At 41.2% G+C, this 19,219-nt stretch overlaps 2 protein-coding genes across 2 annotated transcripts; one reads left to right on the top strand and one right to left on the bottom strand.

The window, feature by feature from the left end:
• Positions 1-2,762: 2,762 nt before the first annotated feature.
• On the bottom strand, positions 2,763-3,182 carry LOC147508733 (uncharacterized). Its single transcript, XM_086597584.1, has one exon. It carries the CDS (start codon positions 3,180-3,182, stop codon positions 2,763-2,765), a length of 420 nt encoding a protein of 139 aa, XP_086453710.1.
• A 5,706-nt stretch (positions 3,183-8,888) lies between these two features.
• LOC147508734 (26S proteasome regulatory subunit 4 homolog) lies at positions 8,889-17,906 on the top strand. The gene is made up of 6 exons (XM_086601111.1): positions 8,889-9,466; positions 14,282-14,527; positions 15,629-15,798; positions 15,945-16,161; positions 16,292-16,432; positions 17,533-17,906. The coding sequence occupies exons 1-6, from the start codon at positions 8,978-8,980 to the stop codon at positions 17,614-17,616; spliced, it is 1,347 nt and encodes a 448-aa protein (XP_086457237.1). The 5' UTR covers positions 8,889-8,977; the 3' UTR covers positions 17,617-17,906.
• Positions 17,907-19,219: the final 1,313 nt, after the last annotated feature.

Genomic DNA, 19,219 nt, shown 5'->3' on the forward strand with positions numbered 1-19,219 from the left:
TCCGGTAATTTTTTATCCGCGGACCTCCCTCCGAAAGTTTCTCTGAGGCATCTCCATTTCCTAACAAGTGGTAAGTAAGCCGTTAGGAGTCGCGTATTTATCTCTCACCTGTCATTAATTTGTCTTTGTTCTTGGTGATGTAGGTTGGAGACCAGATTCGCGATCTCAAATATACAACGGTGTTTACTCAGAAATTTTCCAATCCCTCCGCGAACTCGGGAGTTCCGCATTAATGAAGTCCTTGGCATTGATCCGGAAAAGCCACTCCTCTGTTATTTGACCCTTCTCTAAAAACATTGGCAAATACCAAGGCCCCTCTATCGCCGCCCCCAAAGAAAGAAAGCCCAAACCAAACCCCCCACCTCAAAAAGAAAACGCTCGCCTTACAAGTCTTTCAACTATACCAAAAAATCTCCCATTCACGAAGCCGTTGCTCAACGTGCCGCTACTAAAAACAAGACTACTACTGCGGACACCCTTCCCCTTCCTACTCGTGGTGGGCCGAGGTGGGAGGACGATTTTGCTGCTAATACCGCCCCCCTCGCCACCGCCATGGATGTGAACAAGTACAAGCTTTGGGACAGCGACTCTGATGGGGATGCTTCTGTTGACGTGTCAAATAAGAGCCCTCCCACCAAAAGGGCTAAAACTTCTGCCGCTGTTCCTTCCCCAACTACTGGCCGCAATGAACCTCCGCGGTCTGTGATATCTTCACACCGCCCTAGACAGGATTTTTCTTCGGCTGGTCCTTTAACCTATGGGCCTGTCGAGGTGTGGCATCCCAAGTTCAAGGCTAGGGACCGCGATGTGACTACACGAGACTCGGCTTTGGAAAACCCAGCCGTTGCCGCCTCCTTATTTTTCAGCTCTCACCTGCCTCGGGATCAAGCTTATGGAGATGCTGGTACCGTTGCTTCCCACAGGGCCTCCATTTACACTGGATGGGAAAAGGTATGTCTTGGGCTAGTGGGTAGTGGCTTACCAATTGTCTATGATATCTCTCCATTCTTTGTGCTACTCTTATACCCCATATGTCTCTGCAGCTGAGTCTAGACATCGGCTATGTCTGGCGTGGGCCCGACCAAAGACCGGAGGAGAACTTGGACGCGGCGAAGTAGGAGATACACGGCCCTGACGGCTGGAAAGCAAGGTACGCCAAGCTGGAGAAGGAGAGGGACGAGAACCGGATCAAGGCAGTCAAGCTTCATAAGGAGCTCCGTAGTAGGTGACGGACACCGCGATTACGTTGCGGGTTTCAATTAAAAAATGGACAGCCTCCGAGAGACGGAGAGGCTTGCCACTCAAGCTGCTGTGGATAAGGCTGTCCAAGAGGCCGCGGATCGATTCCGGGGGCTTGCTACGAAAAAGATCGCACGCGAACTGCAACAACAACTTGATCAGCTTAGCGCTGCCGGCCGACTGCTTCCACCGCCTCCTCTTGTTGTAGGGACATCATCCCTTGTAGAACCAACTGTGCAGTCTGAAGCCGTTGAGACGCCTACCACTGGAGTTACAACTCCCATCACCAGCGCGGTCCCTTTTTCAAGATAAAGAATGAAAATGCCAAAGATCCCAGGTCGATGAAGATGAAAGTATCGCTCTGAAGAACCGACTCATCGATCCTCAGTAGTAACACATGTCGGCTTACTTTCTTTGCAGATGGCCTTGGTTTTGTAACAGTTAAACAATTATTTTTGTGTTTGTGAAAAACAATGGCTTTTGTAGCTAGTACTTTTGTGCTCCTTTTGCAATGTAATTCACTATTCGTCGTGTTTCGATTACGACGTATTTTAACTTCGTTATGCATGGAGCCATTGATCAATATGTTACTTTGACTTAATCCCTTTTCATTTGCATCTCCAAACTCCGTTAGCTATGATTGTCCCTTGTTATTTGGACACACTGTTGGTGAAGGGCTCTCTTCCTCCTGCCTTTACTATTTGTATAGTTTTTACACAAGTTAGGGTTGCCCCCAGTTCGATTCGGACAAACAAATCGCGAAGGGATCTTTCCCTCGCCGCCGCTTTGTATAGCCATGTGAAGCTAGTCGGGTTGCCCCCAGTTTGATTAGGACTTACAACCACCGGGCGGCTCGCCCCCCCCTTTGCTTTGTATAGCTGTGAAGCTAGTCGTGGTTGCCCCGGTTTGATTCGGACTTACAGTCGCGGCGGGCTCGTCCCCGCTCTCTTCCAACGGCCGTGAAGCCTTATAGGCGCTCATTTTGCCCCCAGTTGGATTCGGACGTGTAGTCCTGGAAGGCTCGCCCCCCCTCCTTTTTGAACGGCCAGTGAAGCCCGATAGGGGCGCCTCATTTTGCCCCTATTTTGATTCGGACGATAGTCCGCGAAGGGCTCGTCCCGCTGTCTTTGAACGGCTGTGGAAGCTGATAGGGGCAGCTCATTTTGCCCCTATTTTTGTTTCGGACGATAGTCCGGTAGAAGGGCTCATCCCCCGCTGCCTTTGAACGGCTGTGAAGCCTGATAGGGGCAGCTCATTTTGCCCCTATTTTGATTCGGACGTATAGTCCGCGAAGGGCTCGTCCCCCCCGCTGTCTCTGAACGGCTGTGAAGCCTGATAGGGGCAGCTCATTTTGCCCCTAGTTTGATTCGGACATGTTGTTCGCGAAGGGCTCATCCCCTACGCTGTCTCTGATTAATCCCTATGCATGCTATTGAGCCAGGAATGCAATCATTGTTTCATTGACTTAGAATTCCGCACATAACATATATACATTACACAAAATATGCTTGTTTCATTGAAAGCTACACACTGCTCCTCTCATGGAATTTTTTCAGCATTCTTATATTCCATTGTTTCTCCACCGTTATCCCTCCCGGGGTCTCTATTTTGTAAGTACCCGAATTTCCCTTTGCTGTCACGACATACGGTCCTTCCCAGTTGGGTCCTAGTTTGCCGTCATTCTCCTTTTTAGTGGCCGGAGTAACCCTTCGCAGCACCAAGTCCCCAACCATGAATTCCCGCGGCTTTACTCGTTTATCATCATCGTCGTAGAACCTTCTATGATACTCCTCCAGTCGTATGCGAGCCGTATCTCTTTTTTCCTCCATTATATCCAACTCAGTGACTAATATATTTTCATTAAGACCCATTTCCACGGCCCTGGTTCTTGTCGTTTTCTCTATCATTTCCACTGGTATGACAGCCTCTACTCCATATGCCATTGCGAATGGTGATTCATTTGTCGGTCCGCGTGTAGTACGATAAGCCCATAAAACATGATTCAATTCATCAGCCCACGCCCTTTTTTCGGTCTTCCAATTTTCTCTTTAAATTGTCCATGATGATTTTGTTTGATGCCTCGGCTTGGCCATTCCTCCGGATTATATGGCGTCGAGAACTTCGTTTCACTTTGTAGGCTTGAAGAAATTGACGCACCTTTAATTTCCCCAATGAAATTGTGTTCCATTATCTGCAATGATTGTATGGGGTAAACCGACCTGCATATTATGTTCTCCCGCAGGAACTTCTTCACATTCTCTTCTTTGACTTGTTGTAGTGCCACTCCCTCCACCCACTTGGTGAAATAATCAATGGCGCCAACATAAATCTTCTCTTGCCACCGGCCGGGGCAAAGGCCCCACTATATCGAGTGCCCACATGGCTTAACGCCACGGACTAAACACATTATGCAGTTATTCTGCCGGGAATGGATTAGTTGTGCGAACCTTTGGCATTTCTCACAAGTTGTTGCATACTCGCTGCATCCTTCTTCATATGAGGCCAAAAATATCCTTGCGATATCAATCTATGGGTCGGGTTCGACCCACCGAAAGTGACTTCCACAATCACCTTCATGTACTTCAATTCGCCAACACTTCTTGCACCTTTCTGTGGGCCTATGCATCTCAAGAGTGGTCCAATAAACTCTTTTTGTACAAATCCCCATCTAACAAAACATATCTTTTGGCTAACCCGCTCCATCCGGGCGCTCTCCTTGGTATTTTCTATCTCTGCTCCCATAAGAAAAGTTTTAATGGGCGTCATCCATCCTATCTCCTTTTCAATGGTGAGACACACACTCTCAGTTTCTGATGTACTAGGCCTGCTCAAAACTCTTACTTCAATAGAACGACCCTCTGTTCCTGGAAGCACCGCGGCAACAAATGCTAACGCGTCAGCATGTCTGTTCTCACCGCGGCCCAAATGAGCAAATTGAATCCTTTTGAACTTACTGGCTTTTTGTCGTAGAACCTCTAAATATCGTGCCATCCTTGGACAACGCGCCATAAACCCCCCATTCATCTGACAAATAACCAAGTTAGAGTCCGAGAACACCGATAACTCGCTTACTCCCAGATCCTGTGCCATATTCAAACCTGCTATCACTGCTTCATATTCTGACTCATTATTAGAAGCCGCAAATCCTAGTTTCATTGATAACTCCAGCCTTGTGTTGTCAGGAGTCACCAAAACCACGCCAATCCCATTTCCGGTGTCTGTAGCTGATCCGTCCGCGAATACTCTCCAACCATTGCGCGTATCCCAAGGGTCCAAGGGATCACGACCAGATTCTTCCTCCTGATCCATAACCATTTCCTCTCCCCAAGTGGGATCCTCGGCTGGAAATTCTGCTAGGAACTCCGCCATGGCTTGCGCTTTTTCCGCTGTTCTAACCTGATATTTGATTTCGTAACAACTAAGCATCACCGCCCATTTCAGCATTCTCCCTGACTTTTCTGCCTTCAACGCTTGCTTGAGAGGCAGATTTGTTATCACTACCACTGAGTGTGCATCGAAATAGGGTTTCAACTTTAATGCAGAGAACATCAACGCTAAAGCATACTTCTCAATTCTACTGTATCGCGTCTCAGCGGCTAGCATGGTTTTACTCTGAAAATAAACCGGCTTCTCTATCTTCTCTACAATACGCACAAGAACTGAACTTATCGCGTACTCTGAAACCCCCAAATAGAGATACAATATCTCTCCTTCCTCTGGCCACGATAGCAAAAGGGCTTTCCCTAAATAAACCTTCAACTCCTGAAAGGCTTCCTCACACTCAGTGGTCCATCGAAAATCTGGCGTTTTTCTCAGCAAGCGATACAACGATCTGCATTTGTCCGATGATTTAAATATAAATCTGTTCAATGCTGCGACTCTTCCTGCCAACCGTTGCACTTCTTTTACATTCTGAGGGGACGACATCTCCACTAGGGATCTGATCTGCTCGGGATTGGCCTCTATTCCACAATACGTGACTATATAACCCAAGAACTTCCCCGAAGATACCCCGAATGTGCATTTCTCTAGGTTCAGCTTCAGACTATGCTTCCGCAATATGTGAAAGGTTTCCTGGAGACCCTTCAAATGTTCCTCTTCCGACATGCTTTTCTCCACCATATCATCAATATATATTTCCATGCCCTTTCTAATCTTGTCCTCGAACATTTTTTCCTCCAACCGCTGAAAGGTATCCCCCGCATTCTTCAAACCAAAAGGCATTCTTGTATAACAATAAGTACCTCCTTCCACCACGAATGTAGTTTTTTCTTGATCTGGGCCAAACATCGCGACCTGGTTATATCCCATGGAAGCATCCATGAAAGAGAATACCTTGAAACCAGCTGTTCTATCTACTAACTCATCCACCCGCGGCATAGGATAATAGTCTTTAGGATACTCTTTATTTACGTCTGTAAAGTCCACACACATTCGAACTTTGCCGTTCTTTTTTGGAACCGCGACCACATTGGACAGCCACTCCGTACATCCTACGTCCCTGATTATACCCGCATCCCTAAGCCATATAACTTCTTCGCGAATCCCTTCCGCGTATTTGGGTCTTACGCTTCTCATCTTCTGTCTTATAAGCTTCGCACCCTCCTTCATGTGTAAGTGATGGCAAGCGAACTCTGGATCTATTCCTGTGATATCTTCAATCGCCCAAGAAAATATGTCGATTTCTCGCTAATAATTGTGTCAGTTTGAATTTCCACTCTTTTGGCAAGTCCGACCCAATTGAAGTAAATTTTTCTTCCTCTCCCACCCCCAGGTTCACGATCTCAATTTCATCCAGAGTTTTTGGCCTCTGATGAGACTCGCATCCTTCAGTGAGTACTACTTCCTGTAATTGCTACGCTTCTCCCTTATCATTCGTCGGCTTTTCACCCCCTATTCCACGGACCATACTTTTACCGTCACTTGGTGTATATTCGAGCGACCGATCCCCCTTTATTTTGTACACCCCCCCCTTCGTGGGGAAGCGGATCACCTGATAATAGGTCGACGGAATAGCCTTCATTTCATGAATCCATCTTCTCCCTAGAATGGCATTATACTGGGACCCCGTATCTACCACCATAAATCTGGTGAATACCGCCGCCGCGGACCTGGCCAAGTATTCGGGTAACGTTATTTCCCTCATAGGCTTTGTCATGCTTCCATTGAAGCCATACAAATTAGTCCGAGAAACCAACTCAACCGATCCCTATCTATATTCATCTCTTCCATGGCCCCTATAAACAACATGTCTCATGAACTTCGCGGTCTATCAACACTTTCGCTTCACTAGATAATTACCCATTGCTATAGTAATCACCAACGATCTTCATGCGCGCGAAATCACTGATTCCAAGTCTTTCGAGTGAAAGTTATGTTCCTTCGCAATCGCGTTTCGAAAACTAACCGGCCATGCTTGTCACCTCATTAACTTTGTTGTAAGCTCGCCGTCCTTCTCATCTTGTCACGGTGGGCATTCCTCCCGAAAGTGTCTCCCCATCAGAAATGACATTTATTGTGCCCAAGATCCTAGCGGGAGCCTATCCTCTCTCCGCATGACCTAACCTCCGCGACATACTCTCTAAGCATCCCTTCTCAATCATTCTTTCCACCAGCCACTTCAAAGCATAACATTCGTTAGTGGCGTGGTTTCTAATCGATGATAGGCACGAAAGGTTTCCCTCAATCTCTCCGGTGTATTCCGCGGTCCTTCATAATGCCGCAACCCCTTGATAAGTGGCAAGATTTCCTCTAATGGCCTATTAAGAGGTGTTTGTTCTATCTTACTTGATGCGGCTTTCTTTCCACGAATATCTCTCCTGTTCGATCTCCCGATCCGTCGGGTCCACGCCTTTTCTCTATTGGATCCCCTTCTCTCTCTCTCTTTACCCCTATCCCCCTCGCCGCCTTTATCCACCACTTTGCGCCTTCCCCGATCTCTTTTTGTTCCCTCGCATTTCTTTGCATTATATCTTCGCATCAATATACTTTTCTACCTTTGGGTACGAGCGCGAGTGGTGATTTCGATTTTGGACAATCGATTCGCGCACCCTAGTCCCCCTTTGCTTCAAGCCGCGTCTTTGAAATGCAATGACCGCGGTATGCTCCTCCGTGATTCTCCACCCTCGGGTCTCTTTTTTTGAATCTGCATTTAAAACTCCCTTAACGACTCCGACCTCTCGCTTTGATGTTAAACAATGCCGCGATATCCACTACCCTCCGTTTTGGTGGATGAAATGGTCCACGGCGCTCGCTCTAGTTCTTCAAACCTACCGATGCTCGCCAAGATAGGGTAATAATACCAATCCCAATCCGGCTGCAGGAACATCATAAGGCTTGCGGGGAACATCATGCAAATAAGTCCGTCATACTTATTTTCCCGCCACAATGGCATCCGTTGTCTAAAAAATGATGCAAATGATCGATTAGGGGTCGCCTTTCCCATCATACCTTTCGATCTTGGTTGATCAATCTCTTAGGTACCTCTCGAATTCCGGATCTAATCCGCCAAAATGGATTCTTGTTGAGGTTAGCAACCTCCTTTTGAGCCGCACTTTGGTTCATTTTTTCTACCGCACGGTTAGCTTCTCTATCTTTCTCGATCATGGCCTCCTGTACCACTTCCAAATGATGCCCTCTACCGTATCTACTCCCCTGGACCGTATACCTCATTCTCCCTTCCATCTCACTGCCCCGCGATCCCCATGTTCCATGTCATCTTGTGCGGTGTCTCTTTCCTTTCTCAACTCATCATTCTCGTTTCTTAATCTGACTATTTCTTCTTGTATAAGTCTGGTGGCGTCTGCCGCCACATCAGATATGTCTTCCTCTCTACCCACCTCTCTTTCTTCACTCACTTCTTCCTCTACTACCTCTCGAACAACTTCTTTTCTAGGTCTTCCTACTCCCTTTTTTGTTATGGTGGCCATTTTATCTCGCTATTCCCCACAGACGGCGCCAAAATGTATAAACTGTGATTACAACTTATAATCTTACTTGTCCTTAGTTCTTTTTTCTCCTCCTCCTTTTTTCTTTCTCTCTCCCTCTCTTATATATATCTCTCTCCTTCCACGTACCGCAGCGGTTATCTTGTGGTTCTGGTTCCGCTCTCCCACTCTCCACGTTTCGCAGCAGTTCCAGAGCGGTTGGGATACCGCGGATCTGATCCTGTTCAACCTGTCTTCCCACGCTATACCGCATCCGGTCTCTTTGTCACCACTAACCTCCTAGGTCATGTGTACGTCCTATACAAAAACGTATGAAGGCCAAGTGAAGGCTTGGAAGGGCCGAACTCATTTTCCAAAACCTAGACCCTAGCCTGCCTCTCAAATATGTGAGGGCCAACTTTTGAAGGTTTTGACACGCACTTTTTAGGGCCGGGTTGAGGGCTGCCCATTTATCACCCTATTACAAAAGTGGTCGTGTAATATGCAAATTGTTGGTTGAGCTCTCAGGGAAAAAGCCTACGTTATTGAAGAGTTAGGTTTATATTGTTGAAAATTGAAATGGTATGAAAATACATAAAAATTAAAAATACTACAGACTCAGTTTAACTCCTTTGTGCCTTCGAAAAATTATTCTAGGCAACTCAAAGAAATCCGCATTCGAGCCCGCAAAGAAGCCCAAGCCCAGATCCATCATCATAGATAAGACCGACTATATAAAAACCAAGCACGCTTCTTCTTCCTCTTCAACTCATTTATTTCTCTCTCCACTCCGATCTAAAAAAAACAAAAACATGGGTCAGGGAACACCGGGTGGATTAAACAAACAAGGAGGATTACCCGGAGACCGAAACAAAGAAGGAGACAACTCAAAAAAAGACAAAAAATTCGACCCACCAGCACCACCAACCCGCGTTGGTCGTAAACAACGCAAACAAAAAGGACCCGAAGCAGCTGCACGTTTACCAGTAGTGACACCGTTAACAAAATGTAAACTTCGGTTACTAAAACTAGAAAGAATAAAAGATTATTTGTTAATGGAAGAAGAGTTTGTTAGACATCAAGAAAGATTGAAACCACAAGAAGACAAGAATGAAGAAGATAGATCTAAAGTTGATGATTTGAGAGGGAGTCCAATGAGTGTTGGTAATTTGGAGGAATTGATTGATGAGAATCATGCTATTGTTAGTTCTAGTGTGGGCCCGGAGTATTATGTTGGGATTTTGAGCTTTGTTGATAAAGATCAGCTTGAACCTGGCTGTGCTATTCTCATGCATAACAAGGTTTGCCTTTTTTTTTTTTTTTTTTTTTTTTAAGCTCAATTTTGTAATTTATGGTTTGTTTGGATTATGGTTTGTTTGGGTATGTTTAATTTCATCTTTAAAGTAGTGGGTGTCTTAAAGTTTTGATTTTTATTGGTTTTTGTTATTTGGAGTAATTGTGATCTAGTGAGTTGACTATGAACCGGTGAGTCCACGAGGTTTGACTTTTATTGGTATATATGTACTTGTTTGAGGTGCTTTGAAAAGCAGCGAGAGAACCGAGGGGCGGTCATGGTGTGCTGTATGAAGGTGTCTGGAATTTTACTTTCAGGACTTTTAATCTTAACTTCCCAGATATAGGGAGCTCTAGGAGAGATGATGGTCTCCTTACAAGCAATCATGGGATTCATGTTGAGTGTATTGAGTTGAACTTGAGGTAAAGAGATAGGGAACTAAACACTGGAGTAACGATAGAATCAATTATTCATGGAGCGCTGAGATGAGTGATTGTCATTAATTAAGTTGATTGATTAAAATTCAGGGTTGACTAGAAAACAGAGTTGTTACACATTGGTGAATGACAGTAGCAAGCTTTTCAATAAAGTTGAGATTTTTTAGCTTAGAAAGTTTGGAATGTTCTAGAATTGTGTACATCCTTGATTAGGACATATTTACAACTTAGTGTGTCCTAATATGAAATTGGAATATGATAACACTATAATTTGAGGGTTGGAACAGATGGTGAACACTTCTGAGCATTGATGTTATACATCACAACTAATGGGATCCTATAAAAAATGGTGTGTGTTTGGGGGGGGAGTAGGGGGATTAAACTGGGGGATAAATGATAAGGAGAACTTCCAGTCTGATATGTTTGTTTGTGCCAATGGAAAATGAGATATTGCAAATCAAATAAGTTTTTCTCGACAGTAATCCACACATCATTTTTTTTTCTTGGAAAGAGTGCTCTAATGGTTCGCCAACATAAGCTACTATTGTAAGCAATAAAAATCTTAGCAAACGAGTGAGTATTGTAGCACACACGAGCTGTCCAATACATAATAAAACACAAAAAACTTGAAATCCATCCAGTAATATTGCTGAGTTCAAAGCTGTGGCGTGGTCTTTAATTATTTAAAGACTGACTTTTACTTAGGTTGAACTGAGTAAAGTTTTCTGGTTAAATAGAGAGAGACATGGAAAGAAAGACGAGAGAGAAAAGTGAACCATGAGGGAGTATCGCAGGAGGCAGAGAGAATAGGAGAGAACGTGTGTGAGAGACAGTAAATACGAGGGGCTCACTTCTAAGAGAGAATTTCGTGAGATTTCAACAAGGTCCGTTTAAGTCCGTTCAATATGGTAGATATATAATGTAGTTAGGCCGGATTTTTCACTTATTGTAGTTAGGGTGATTTATTCCTTGTAGTTCTGCTGTTAAATAGTTAGTGTGGAAGGCGAAAGTCTTAACTTTTAAAATCTTTCTTTTCAGCTTGTGAATTCTCTTGATGTCTGCTCTCACTTTTGTCCTTGAGTTTGATCTGGATGCCAAGGAGGTTGGGGGATCTAAGAACTCCTTGGCAACTTACTTTTCAAAATTGATTTTAGGATGACTAGAGAAGTTTCAAAACGTAGAACCAAAGTCAAGACTGTTTTTTTCAAAGTCCAATGAAATGCATATAAAAATGTGCTAAGAGAAAGTAGAAAGGGGGAATTACTGTTAGGTGAGGGTGTTAAGTCTCAAGTGACCTTCTGGTCAAACCTCGTGGGAGGGTTTTGGATGCCAGGTCTTGGGATCTTATCCAGTTTGGGGATTGAGGAGGGGGCAGTTAAGGGGGGGGGGGGGTTTAAATATTACAATGTTAGCGCCATTTAAGAAAAATATGGTTATGCCAAATATTTGCAGCTCAAAGTGATGCAAAGTATACATGGTTACGCCAAAGATTCCTAGAAAGACTCACAGTATGTGCATTGAGTCTTATGCCTTGAGGCTCTCCTCGGAGCCTTATCATCTGATAGCGTGACAATTGCTAAGATATGTTCATATCGCTGGAAAAGCGCAAGATGGCATTGAGGCTATAGCCTCACAGGGGTTAAGCCTATTTTTAAGTGTTTTTAAATACTTTTATTTATATGACGTTGTATCTCATACTTTAATTCATTTATTTATTTTTTGTGGATTCTTTAATTGTGTGTTTATTGTTACATTGTCGCTTATGAGCCTCATAGGGGTTAAGCCTATTTTTAAGTGTATTTTTTAATACTTTTATTTATATGATATGTTGTATCTCATACTTTAAATCATTTATATTTTTTTGTGGATTCCTTAATTTTGACATTGAGGCTTATGCCTCAATCGCTTTGTGGCCTGCCTTATGCCTCTAAGAGGCTTGGCGCCTCAGGCTTGTGTGTTTTTCAAATTATTGCTTACAGACTGAAACTGCATTGAAACTTTGAATTAGTGTCTAACTTGGTAAACCTTTTAAAAAAGGATCTCCCAATTACCAAGCATAAGACTTCATTGGGTGAAAAGGTCATAGGAATCTGCATAATACTACTTTATACAATGAACCCATTGTCTTGATATAGTATCTTCAAAGTCCAAATTGTATGGTTCAAGAGATAAGTTGCCCTAGGGAGCGGTAAGGTATTAACCATGTCATTTTTATAACACGTCTTCCATTTTTTTTTTATTAATTACAAGACTTTAGTATCTAATCATAGACGAACCATCTAACATAAAATAAGAGTTTGAACCCGTTGCGCAAAGATTTTGTAATAACTGGTCAGGGAACCTGATTTGTTTGATGTTAGTTTTGTTATTCATAGCTTATTTTTGTACATGGTGTGATGATGTACTCTTCATACTAACAACATTTCTTATTTTTCTAATAGGTTTTAGGGTTAAGGTAGACCCCCTACCTATCATTAATCCAAATAAACATAGGGAACCTGGTTTGTTTGATGTTAGTTTTGTTATTCATAGCTTATTTTTGTACATGGTGTGATGATGTACTCTTCATACTAGCAACATTTCTTATTTTTTTCTAATAGGTTTTAGGGTTAAGGTAGACCCCTATCTGTATCATTAATCCAAATAAAAACAATTGCATTCCTTCCCACAAGTATGATCATTAGAGGGAGCACTGTTCTAAAAATCGGTCCAGGCGGTGCCCAACCGACTCGTCTAGGCCCAAGTCATTTAAAAAATCGGTGGACCGACTAGGCGGCCTCTAGGCGGTTCAGTCAATTTTTTTTTTGAATGATTAAATGTCGAAAATTAAAGGCCCGTGTAGGCTTAAGATTTGAATGAGTTTAAAAGACTAAAGTCTAATGTAAATTATATACTATTATAACAAAGAGTGTTTTTATATGAAGTCGATATTCTTCAACTATTACGTATTTTTGTAATAAGTACATTTGTTTGTGTTTATTTTTTGAGTTTTGGTAAATGATTTTCTTCATTTCTTGTAGTATAGGTGTGTATTACTATATATATTAGGAAAAAAAACTGCCTAGCGCCTAGCCTGTCTAGGCACTGCCTAGAAGGCCTAGGCGCTCTCCCACCGCCCGACTACCGCCTAGCGTTTTTTTAGAATACTGAGAGGGAGGCTCACATACAAAATGAGTTAGTATACCACATTGGTTTTGCTTATGCGTTGAACCTGTTTGTTCTTGACGTAATGTTGATTTAATGGATTTCTACCAACAACTAAATAGGTGGTTGCCTGGTTGGTGCCAAACAAAAAGTTTTCGTGGTCCACAACCGTTCCATTCCAAGTAGGCAAAGAATATGATTCCACAAAGCTGAAGGAAAACTAAACCTCCCAGTAGACTAGTAAATATCGTTCATAATTTTACTACTCACATACGCTCTGCTGTTAGGCATTTAGTAATCCAACTACTATAATAATTTTGGGTAAGTGAACAATTAATTTTGGATTTTTTCCCCGTGTCCATTTCTAAGCCTTCCTTGATTTTTGAACATGTGTAACAACCTTTGCTGACTTTTGGAGAGAAGAGAAAGGGACACATGTCCAAAAAAATTGAGCATTAGAAATGGTCAATGTAGGCTCACCCAAAACTATTATTGTAGTTGGATTACTAAATACCTAACTAAATGTATGCAAGTAAAGTTATGGAACGATATTTAGCAGAATGTTATTCTGTCATTCTACTGGAAGGTTTAGTTCTCTAGTTTTGTGGAATTATATTCTTTGCTTATTTGGAACGGTTGTGGACCACGAGAACTTAACTTTTTGTTTGGTGTCAATGTGTACCACCTATTTAGCTGTTGGTAGGAATCCAACAAATCAACATTACATCAAGGACAAGCAGGTTCAATGTGTAAGCAAAACCAATGTGGTACATTAATACGTAATACCCAATCAACATGAGAGGGACTACTGATTGTCTAGTCCTACTAAACTCAATCCCCCAAACCTAAACAACAAAAAAGCTATGTGCTGATAAGTGTCACAGTAAGATAATATTACCATTAATCACTTGGCGACATTCCTCCCATATTAACAGACATGGGTGTAAGTTCCATTTTACATTTTCAATAAGTGGTACAATTTTGACAAATAACAAGCTCTATGTGATGCCAAATCACGTAGTAGTACTTGACTATGAACAGTTGAATGACCTCTCATTTATTAAAGTTTTATTCTGCACCCAGATTCTTTGGTGTCCCTCGCGTCTTGTTGGTCTCTACTCTTTCTTTTAGATGTTCTCGTTTCCAGTTACACTGATGCCTATATATATCTTGCAATTTCAATTATTTGACCACGCTGAATTAACTGTAGTGCTACAAATATTTTCGTGTTCTCTTTTCAGGTTCTCTCTGTTGTTGGTCTTCTTCAAGATGAAGTTGATCCAATGGTTTCAGTGATGAAGGTTGAGAAAGCTCCCCTGGAGTCATATGCTGATATAGGTGGGTTGGATGCTCAGATACAAGAAATTAAAGAAGCAGTTGAGTTACCTCTTACGCATCCTGAGCTGTATGAGGATATCGGTATCAAGCCTCCTAAGGGAGTCATACTCTATGGGGAGCCTGGAACGGGCAAGACATTACTTGCTAAGGTGCAAACCGAATACTTTTTCCTGTTGGAACTTTTTAGTTTTGGGTTTTGTTTGCAAAGTAGTTTTACTTCCTACTGGACACCTTCCAAAAAAAAAATCGGTTGTCTAAATAGTTATTAATCAATGGCAAACCATGAAGCTATAATCTCCTGATATGACATTGCTTTGGTCATTTTTTAATGATTGTTCCCATTTTGTAGATTTGTATGACTGGCTAAGGAATGTTGATGTTCGTTTTTGAAGATAGTTAAAGTTGATGGCATATAGCTGATTGCTTGCTCATTAGTTTATGCATGTTCTGTTTGATATTCTTACGATATATCATGTGTATTCTATTTACTGAAATGAAAAGTTGACGACGTGAATTTGCTATCATTTAGGGTTGGTTGCATTCTTAGTTCTTATGTTTTTAATGAAGATACTCGCTTCAAAAAAATTCTATATTATCTTGGAAATTTAGTTTTTCCTAGGCTCTTAACTTTAAGTTTTTTTCTGATGCTGTCATGCGAGATTCACATTGAGATGTTTGCATGATTACATCTGTGTGGATATCGCAAGTTGGTTTCTGGCTTTCAAACTGCCATTTTCTGATCTGGGGTATGGGCTTCCTGGGTGTTGCATTTGAGGGATATCTTGAATTGCATGACTTGTTTACAAAGTTACAATTAACCCTTCGGTTTTATTTGTATTATGTCCTATAGTATTTACACAAGATAATGTTAACTCCAGTAAATGTTTCGCTAAAAAGAAAGTGTTGTTCTTAAGATTTGGTTTTAGGGGGTTGCCTTTAATGCAGGTTTCCCTTAGAAGCATGTGTATCAGTACATTGTTTATAGCTATGAGAATTAAAATTGGAGTACTGTACTATCATATGTTTGAGAATGTTAATAATTAGGTAAATAAAGCATGTCTATTAATTAGTAGCTTAGCATATACTTCTTCCATGTTTGAGCGTCTTCTGAGTGGGGCATTTCACTTTTTCCATTTGCTCCTTCTTCACGTCTATTAATACAATTTAGTTGTTTCCATTTTCCAGATATATGTATTAGGTATTGGACTATTGGCATGTGCTGACATGGAAGTTTGTTTTTTGTTCCTCAGGCAGTAGCAAACTCAACATCAGCAACTTTCTTGCGTGTTGTTGGGAGTGAATTGATTCAAAAGTACTTAGGAGATGGTCCAAAATTAGTGAGGGAACTCTTTAGAGTCGCGGATGATCTTTCGCCTTCTATTGTTTTTATTGATGAAATTGATGCAGTTGGCACAAAAAGGTGTGTGCACAAGTTTTTGTATTAATTATTATCTATTTTGTTAGAATTAAATGGAGAACTAGGATTAAATGTGCCCCCAAAGAATCTGTTCTTCTTTTCGGTAATAAATACTTGTCTTGTTCTGATCCACTAAGTACATATTGAAGGTATGATGCCCATTCGGGTGGTGAGCGTGAGATTCAAAGGACTATGTTAGAACTTCTGAACCAGTTAGATGGGTTCGACTCAAGAGGAGATGTCAAAGTGATTCTTGCGACAAACAGGATTGAAAGTCTTGACCCTGCTTTGCTGAGGCCTGGTCGGATAGATAGGAAGATTGAATTTCCTCTTCCTGATATCAAAACCAGGAGACGCATTTTCCAGGTACCTAATGCCTTATTTGTTTTCTGTCTTTGACATGTGACTCCTGTAATTCTGTTCTCTTGTCAATTGATTTTTGTAACAATATCTCAATGTTTGCAAATTTGTACTAATTCTTTTTCTGTAATTTCAGATACATACATCAAGAATGACTTTAGCCGATGATGTCAACTTAGAAGAGTTTGTTATGACAAAGGATGAGTTTTCAGGAGCTGATATCAAGGCTATATGCACGGAAGCTGGATTGCTAGCATTGAGGGAACGCCGAATGAAGGTGAGATCTACTTTCTTGTTGACCATCTCCCTCCGCTAATTTGTTCTTTTAAAGGCTAATGGTAGTCATAGTACAAACTGCAGTGATATGTTGCAATATCTGCCAAAATATTAGGAACCGGCTATCAGTAAATCATTCATGGTGTCAACTCTTTGCAGCATAATGTGTTGCGTTGCATTTAGAGTTCATAATTGGGAATCCTGAAATAATTATTTAGAGTGATTTAGCATTATGTGGTTTAGCTTCCATCATCATTGAAACTTAAAATTACCTGTAAATAATGGAAATTTAATTCTAAAGATAAAAAAGGGGCATTTAGATAAAATGCTATTATTCATCACAGGAAAAAAAAAAAACCCCCATCAATGGCAAGAAATGCCCAAACTCTACTCTCCCTTCATGGGTGCACAGTAAATGTGTATTTGAATTTCTTCATAGATGGAATATTATGATTTACTACCGAATTTAAATATGAAGTTCTATCAGTTCCTCTTTTTTTGAACTCGCACTATGCAAGTGGAGCTTTTTACTTGCTCATCGTTATTCATAACTTATAAAGTTGAGTTTTTATCACAAACATTTACTGAAACCATCTCTCTTTCTTTAGTTGTCAGTAAAGTCCATTTTTCATTAAGAACATGTTGCATGTTGGGTCTATTAGCATTCAACACATTTGGTTGCTTTGTACCTCAATTACTAATGCTGGTACAAGAAAACTCTTATCCACTTCCATGTTGCACAAACCTTCTCTCAAGGGTAAAATATCATTGTGCTACCAAAATGGGAATATTGAGTGTAGTTCCCACCGTTAGGACTTAGGAGATGCCTGCTTCCTCTCCAGCGCTTTAACCCCGCCGAGACAAATCAATAATCTGTCCTTGTTCAAACACTGATGTATAACTTTGTCCATTGTCCCTTGAAGAAATGTGGCTATGTGTAGGATGATGTGTTCAAATATTTGTTGATGCATCACTTCTTCCATTGTCATTTGGAGAAACATTGCTATTTGTACATGTATATTTAGACCTAAGTCCTATCTAATGGAATCAGTTACTTTGAATGCTTGATTTTGATACTTCTATTTAAATCTTACCCTTCAGGTAACACATCCAGACTTCAAGAAGGCAAAGGAAAAGGTGATGTTCAAGAAGAAAGAAGGGGTACCAGAAGGACTTTATATGTAAGACAGATTGATGAACGTCAATGTGGAATGCATGTGTTGCTTTTATTCTGGATTGAATATCTCTACTTTGTTTGTTAGCTTCCTGTGTGACTTAATTTACGAGAGTACTTAGGATCTCCATTCAATAAACACTTGCACTGTGTTTTTGTACTCAGTGATATTTATCACAAGCAACGTTCTCTTAGTTTTAGAGACAACCAACAGCTTTGTTCTGTTTCATCTATGCAATAGAGAATGTGCATTATTCTGTGAATGATACGTATCAGAAATGCTATTTTTTTTTAAGGTTTACTGTAGATCGTTTGCTTTACATAACGTTCAATGTTAACATGCCAGGCAATCATTTGTCCGAAAGCTGACCATTTTTGGATGTGGATTCAAAGTTTTGTGCTGCAGTTAACGAGATATTATTAGACCAAATCATTTACAGTGCTGGTCCAAGAAAGTTTGGCATATGCTATTGTTTTTGTTTTTATATTTATTTTTTGGATTAATTAACTTGATTGTCTGTCAGCAATTTGATAAGGCTTGATCTCGTTCCTTTATGACCTAACATCGAGGGCAGTAACAATAAACAATTCTGTACAACTGTTGTTTTGCTTGGATCAAGTACGGACACTAGGTTCTTATCCGAATAAATATATTGCAAGTATCTTAGATCTTAAAGGTGAAAAACGCAGTGAGAGTTGCAAGTGTCAGAGGCATTTTTTTGTTTGGTAAAGATGGAATGGGTCCGTTTGAGGCCTGGGCTCTGGCTTCTGGGTCGATGGAGGAAGCAACCTTGAAAGGAGACTTTCATGTCCTGTTGGGGGATTTTTAATTTTTGTGCATGTTCCACCAGCAACAACTATAGGGTGATATTCTCTTAGATTGTGCCCTACTGACCAGCTATGGACAGGGACACGAGTAAATTATGTCACCGATGCCCCAAGCACGTGGGTTGCTATTCTTTTGGCAGCCACACAACCCTTCGTTTCTCACTTCCCCAACCTCTTGTAAACAATGTTATGCGCATAGTTTACTAAGCAATTATGCATCTGACGTACAGTGTATTCATTTGGAGGACTTGAATATAATGCCAAAATAATGCAGCTTCACGATGTCACTTGTAAAATATATAGCTGAAGTATGTGTTATGACAAATTAGACGCATGTGGTTACTGTTGATGTTTCTTTCGTGTTTAGGTTTAACTACTTTCCATGAGTAGAAGCAACAAAAAGGTACTTCGTGAGGAAACGCGCGTTAAAAGAATCATAGCTTGTCCTCATGTGGTTGCTGCAGTTTGCAATCAAGTGAAAGAAAACTGTCATCTCCACTCAATGAGTTTTTTTTTTTTTTTTTTTTTTTTTTCACTCAATGAGTTAGGTATGTGATTAATGCATTTAGCCATTTAGGGTTAGGTATGTGATGAATGTATTTTAACCTACTTTATATTGATTTCATACGCAACTTTCATTGAGTTCTGAATTGAGCGCTTTGTGCTCATGGCAGTGAAAAGAAAATATATATTGCTTTTGCTGATTATAGCTTTGTACCAAATGCACTCACAAGCGGCCGACAGCACCTGGCAACAAATCCTAATAACCCGAGATAATTTGTTATG

Source organism: Coptis chinensis, chromosome 3, assembly GCF_015680905.1.
Source record: "Coptis chinensis isolate HL-2020 chromosome 3, ASM1568090v1, whole genome shotgun sequence".
NCBI classification, from domain to species: Eukaryota; Viridiplantae; Streptophyta; class Magnoliopsida; order Ranunculales; family Ranunculaceae; genus Coptis; species Coptis chinensis.

What these genes read in the sequence shown, in the direction of transcription:
- LOC147508733 (XM_086597584.1), bottom strand. Translation starts at nt 3,182, where the DNA reads ATGGCATATGGAGTAGAGGCTGTCATACCAGTGGAAATGATAGAGAAA.
- LOC147508734 (XM_086601111.1), top strand. Translation starts at nt 8,978, where the DNA reads ATGGGTCAGGGAACACCGGGTGGATTAAACAAACAAGGAGGATTACCC. An exon ending in GCAAGACATTACTTGCTAAG is followed by an intron (nt 14,528 to 15,628) that starts GTGCAAACCGAA and finishes TTTGTTCCTCAG; the next exon opens with GCAGTAGCAAACTCAACATC. An exon ending in GATGCAGTTGGCACAAAAAG is followed by an intron (nt 15,799 to 15,944) that starts GTGTGTGCACAA and finishes TACATATTGAAG; the next exon opens with GTATGATGCCCATTCGGGTG.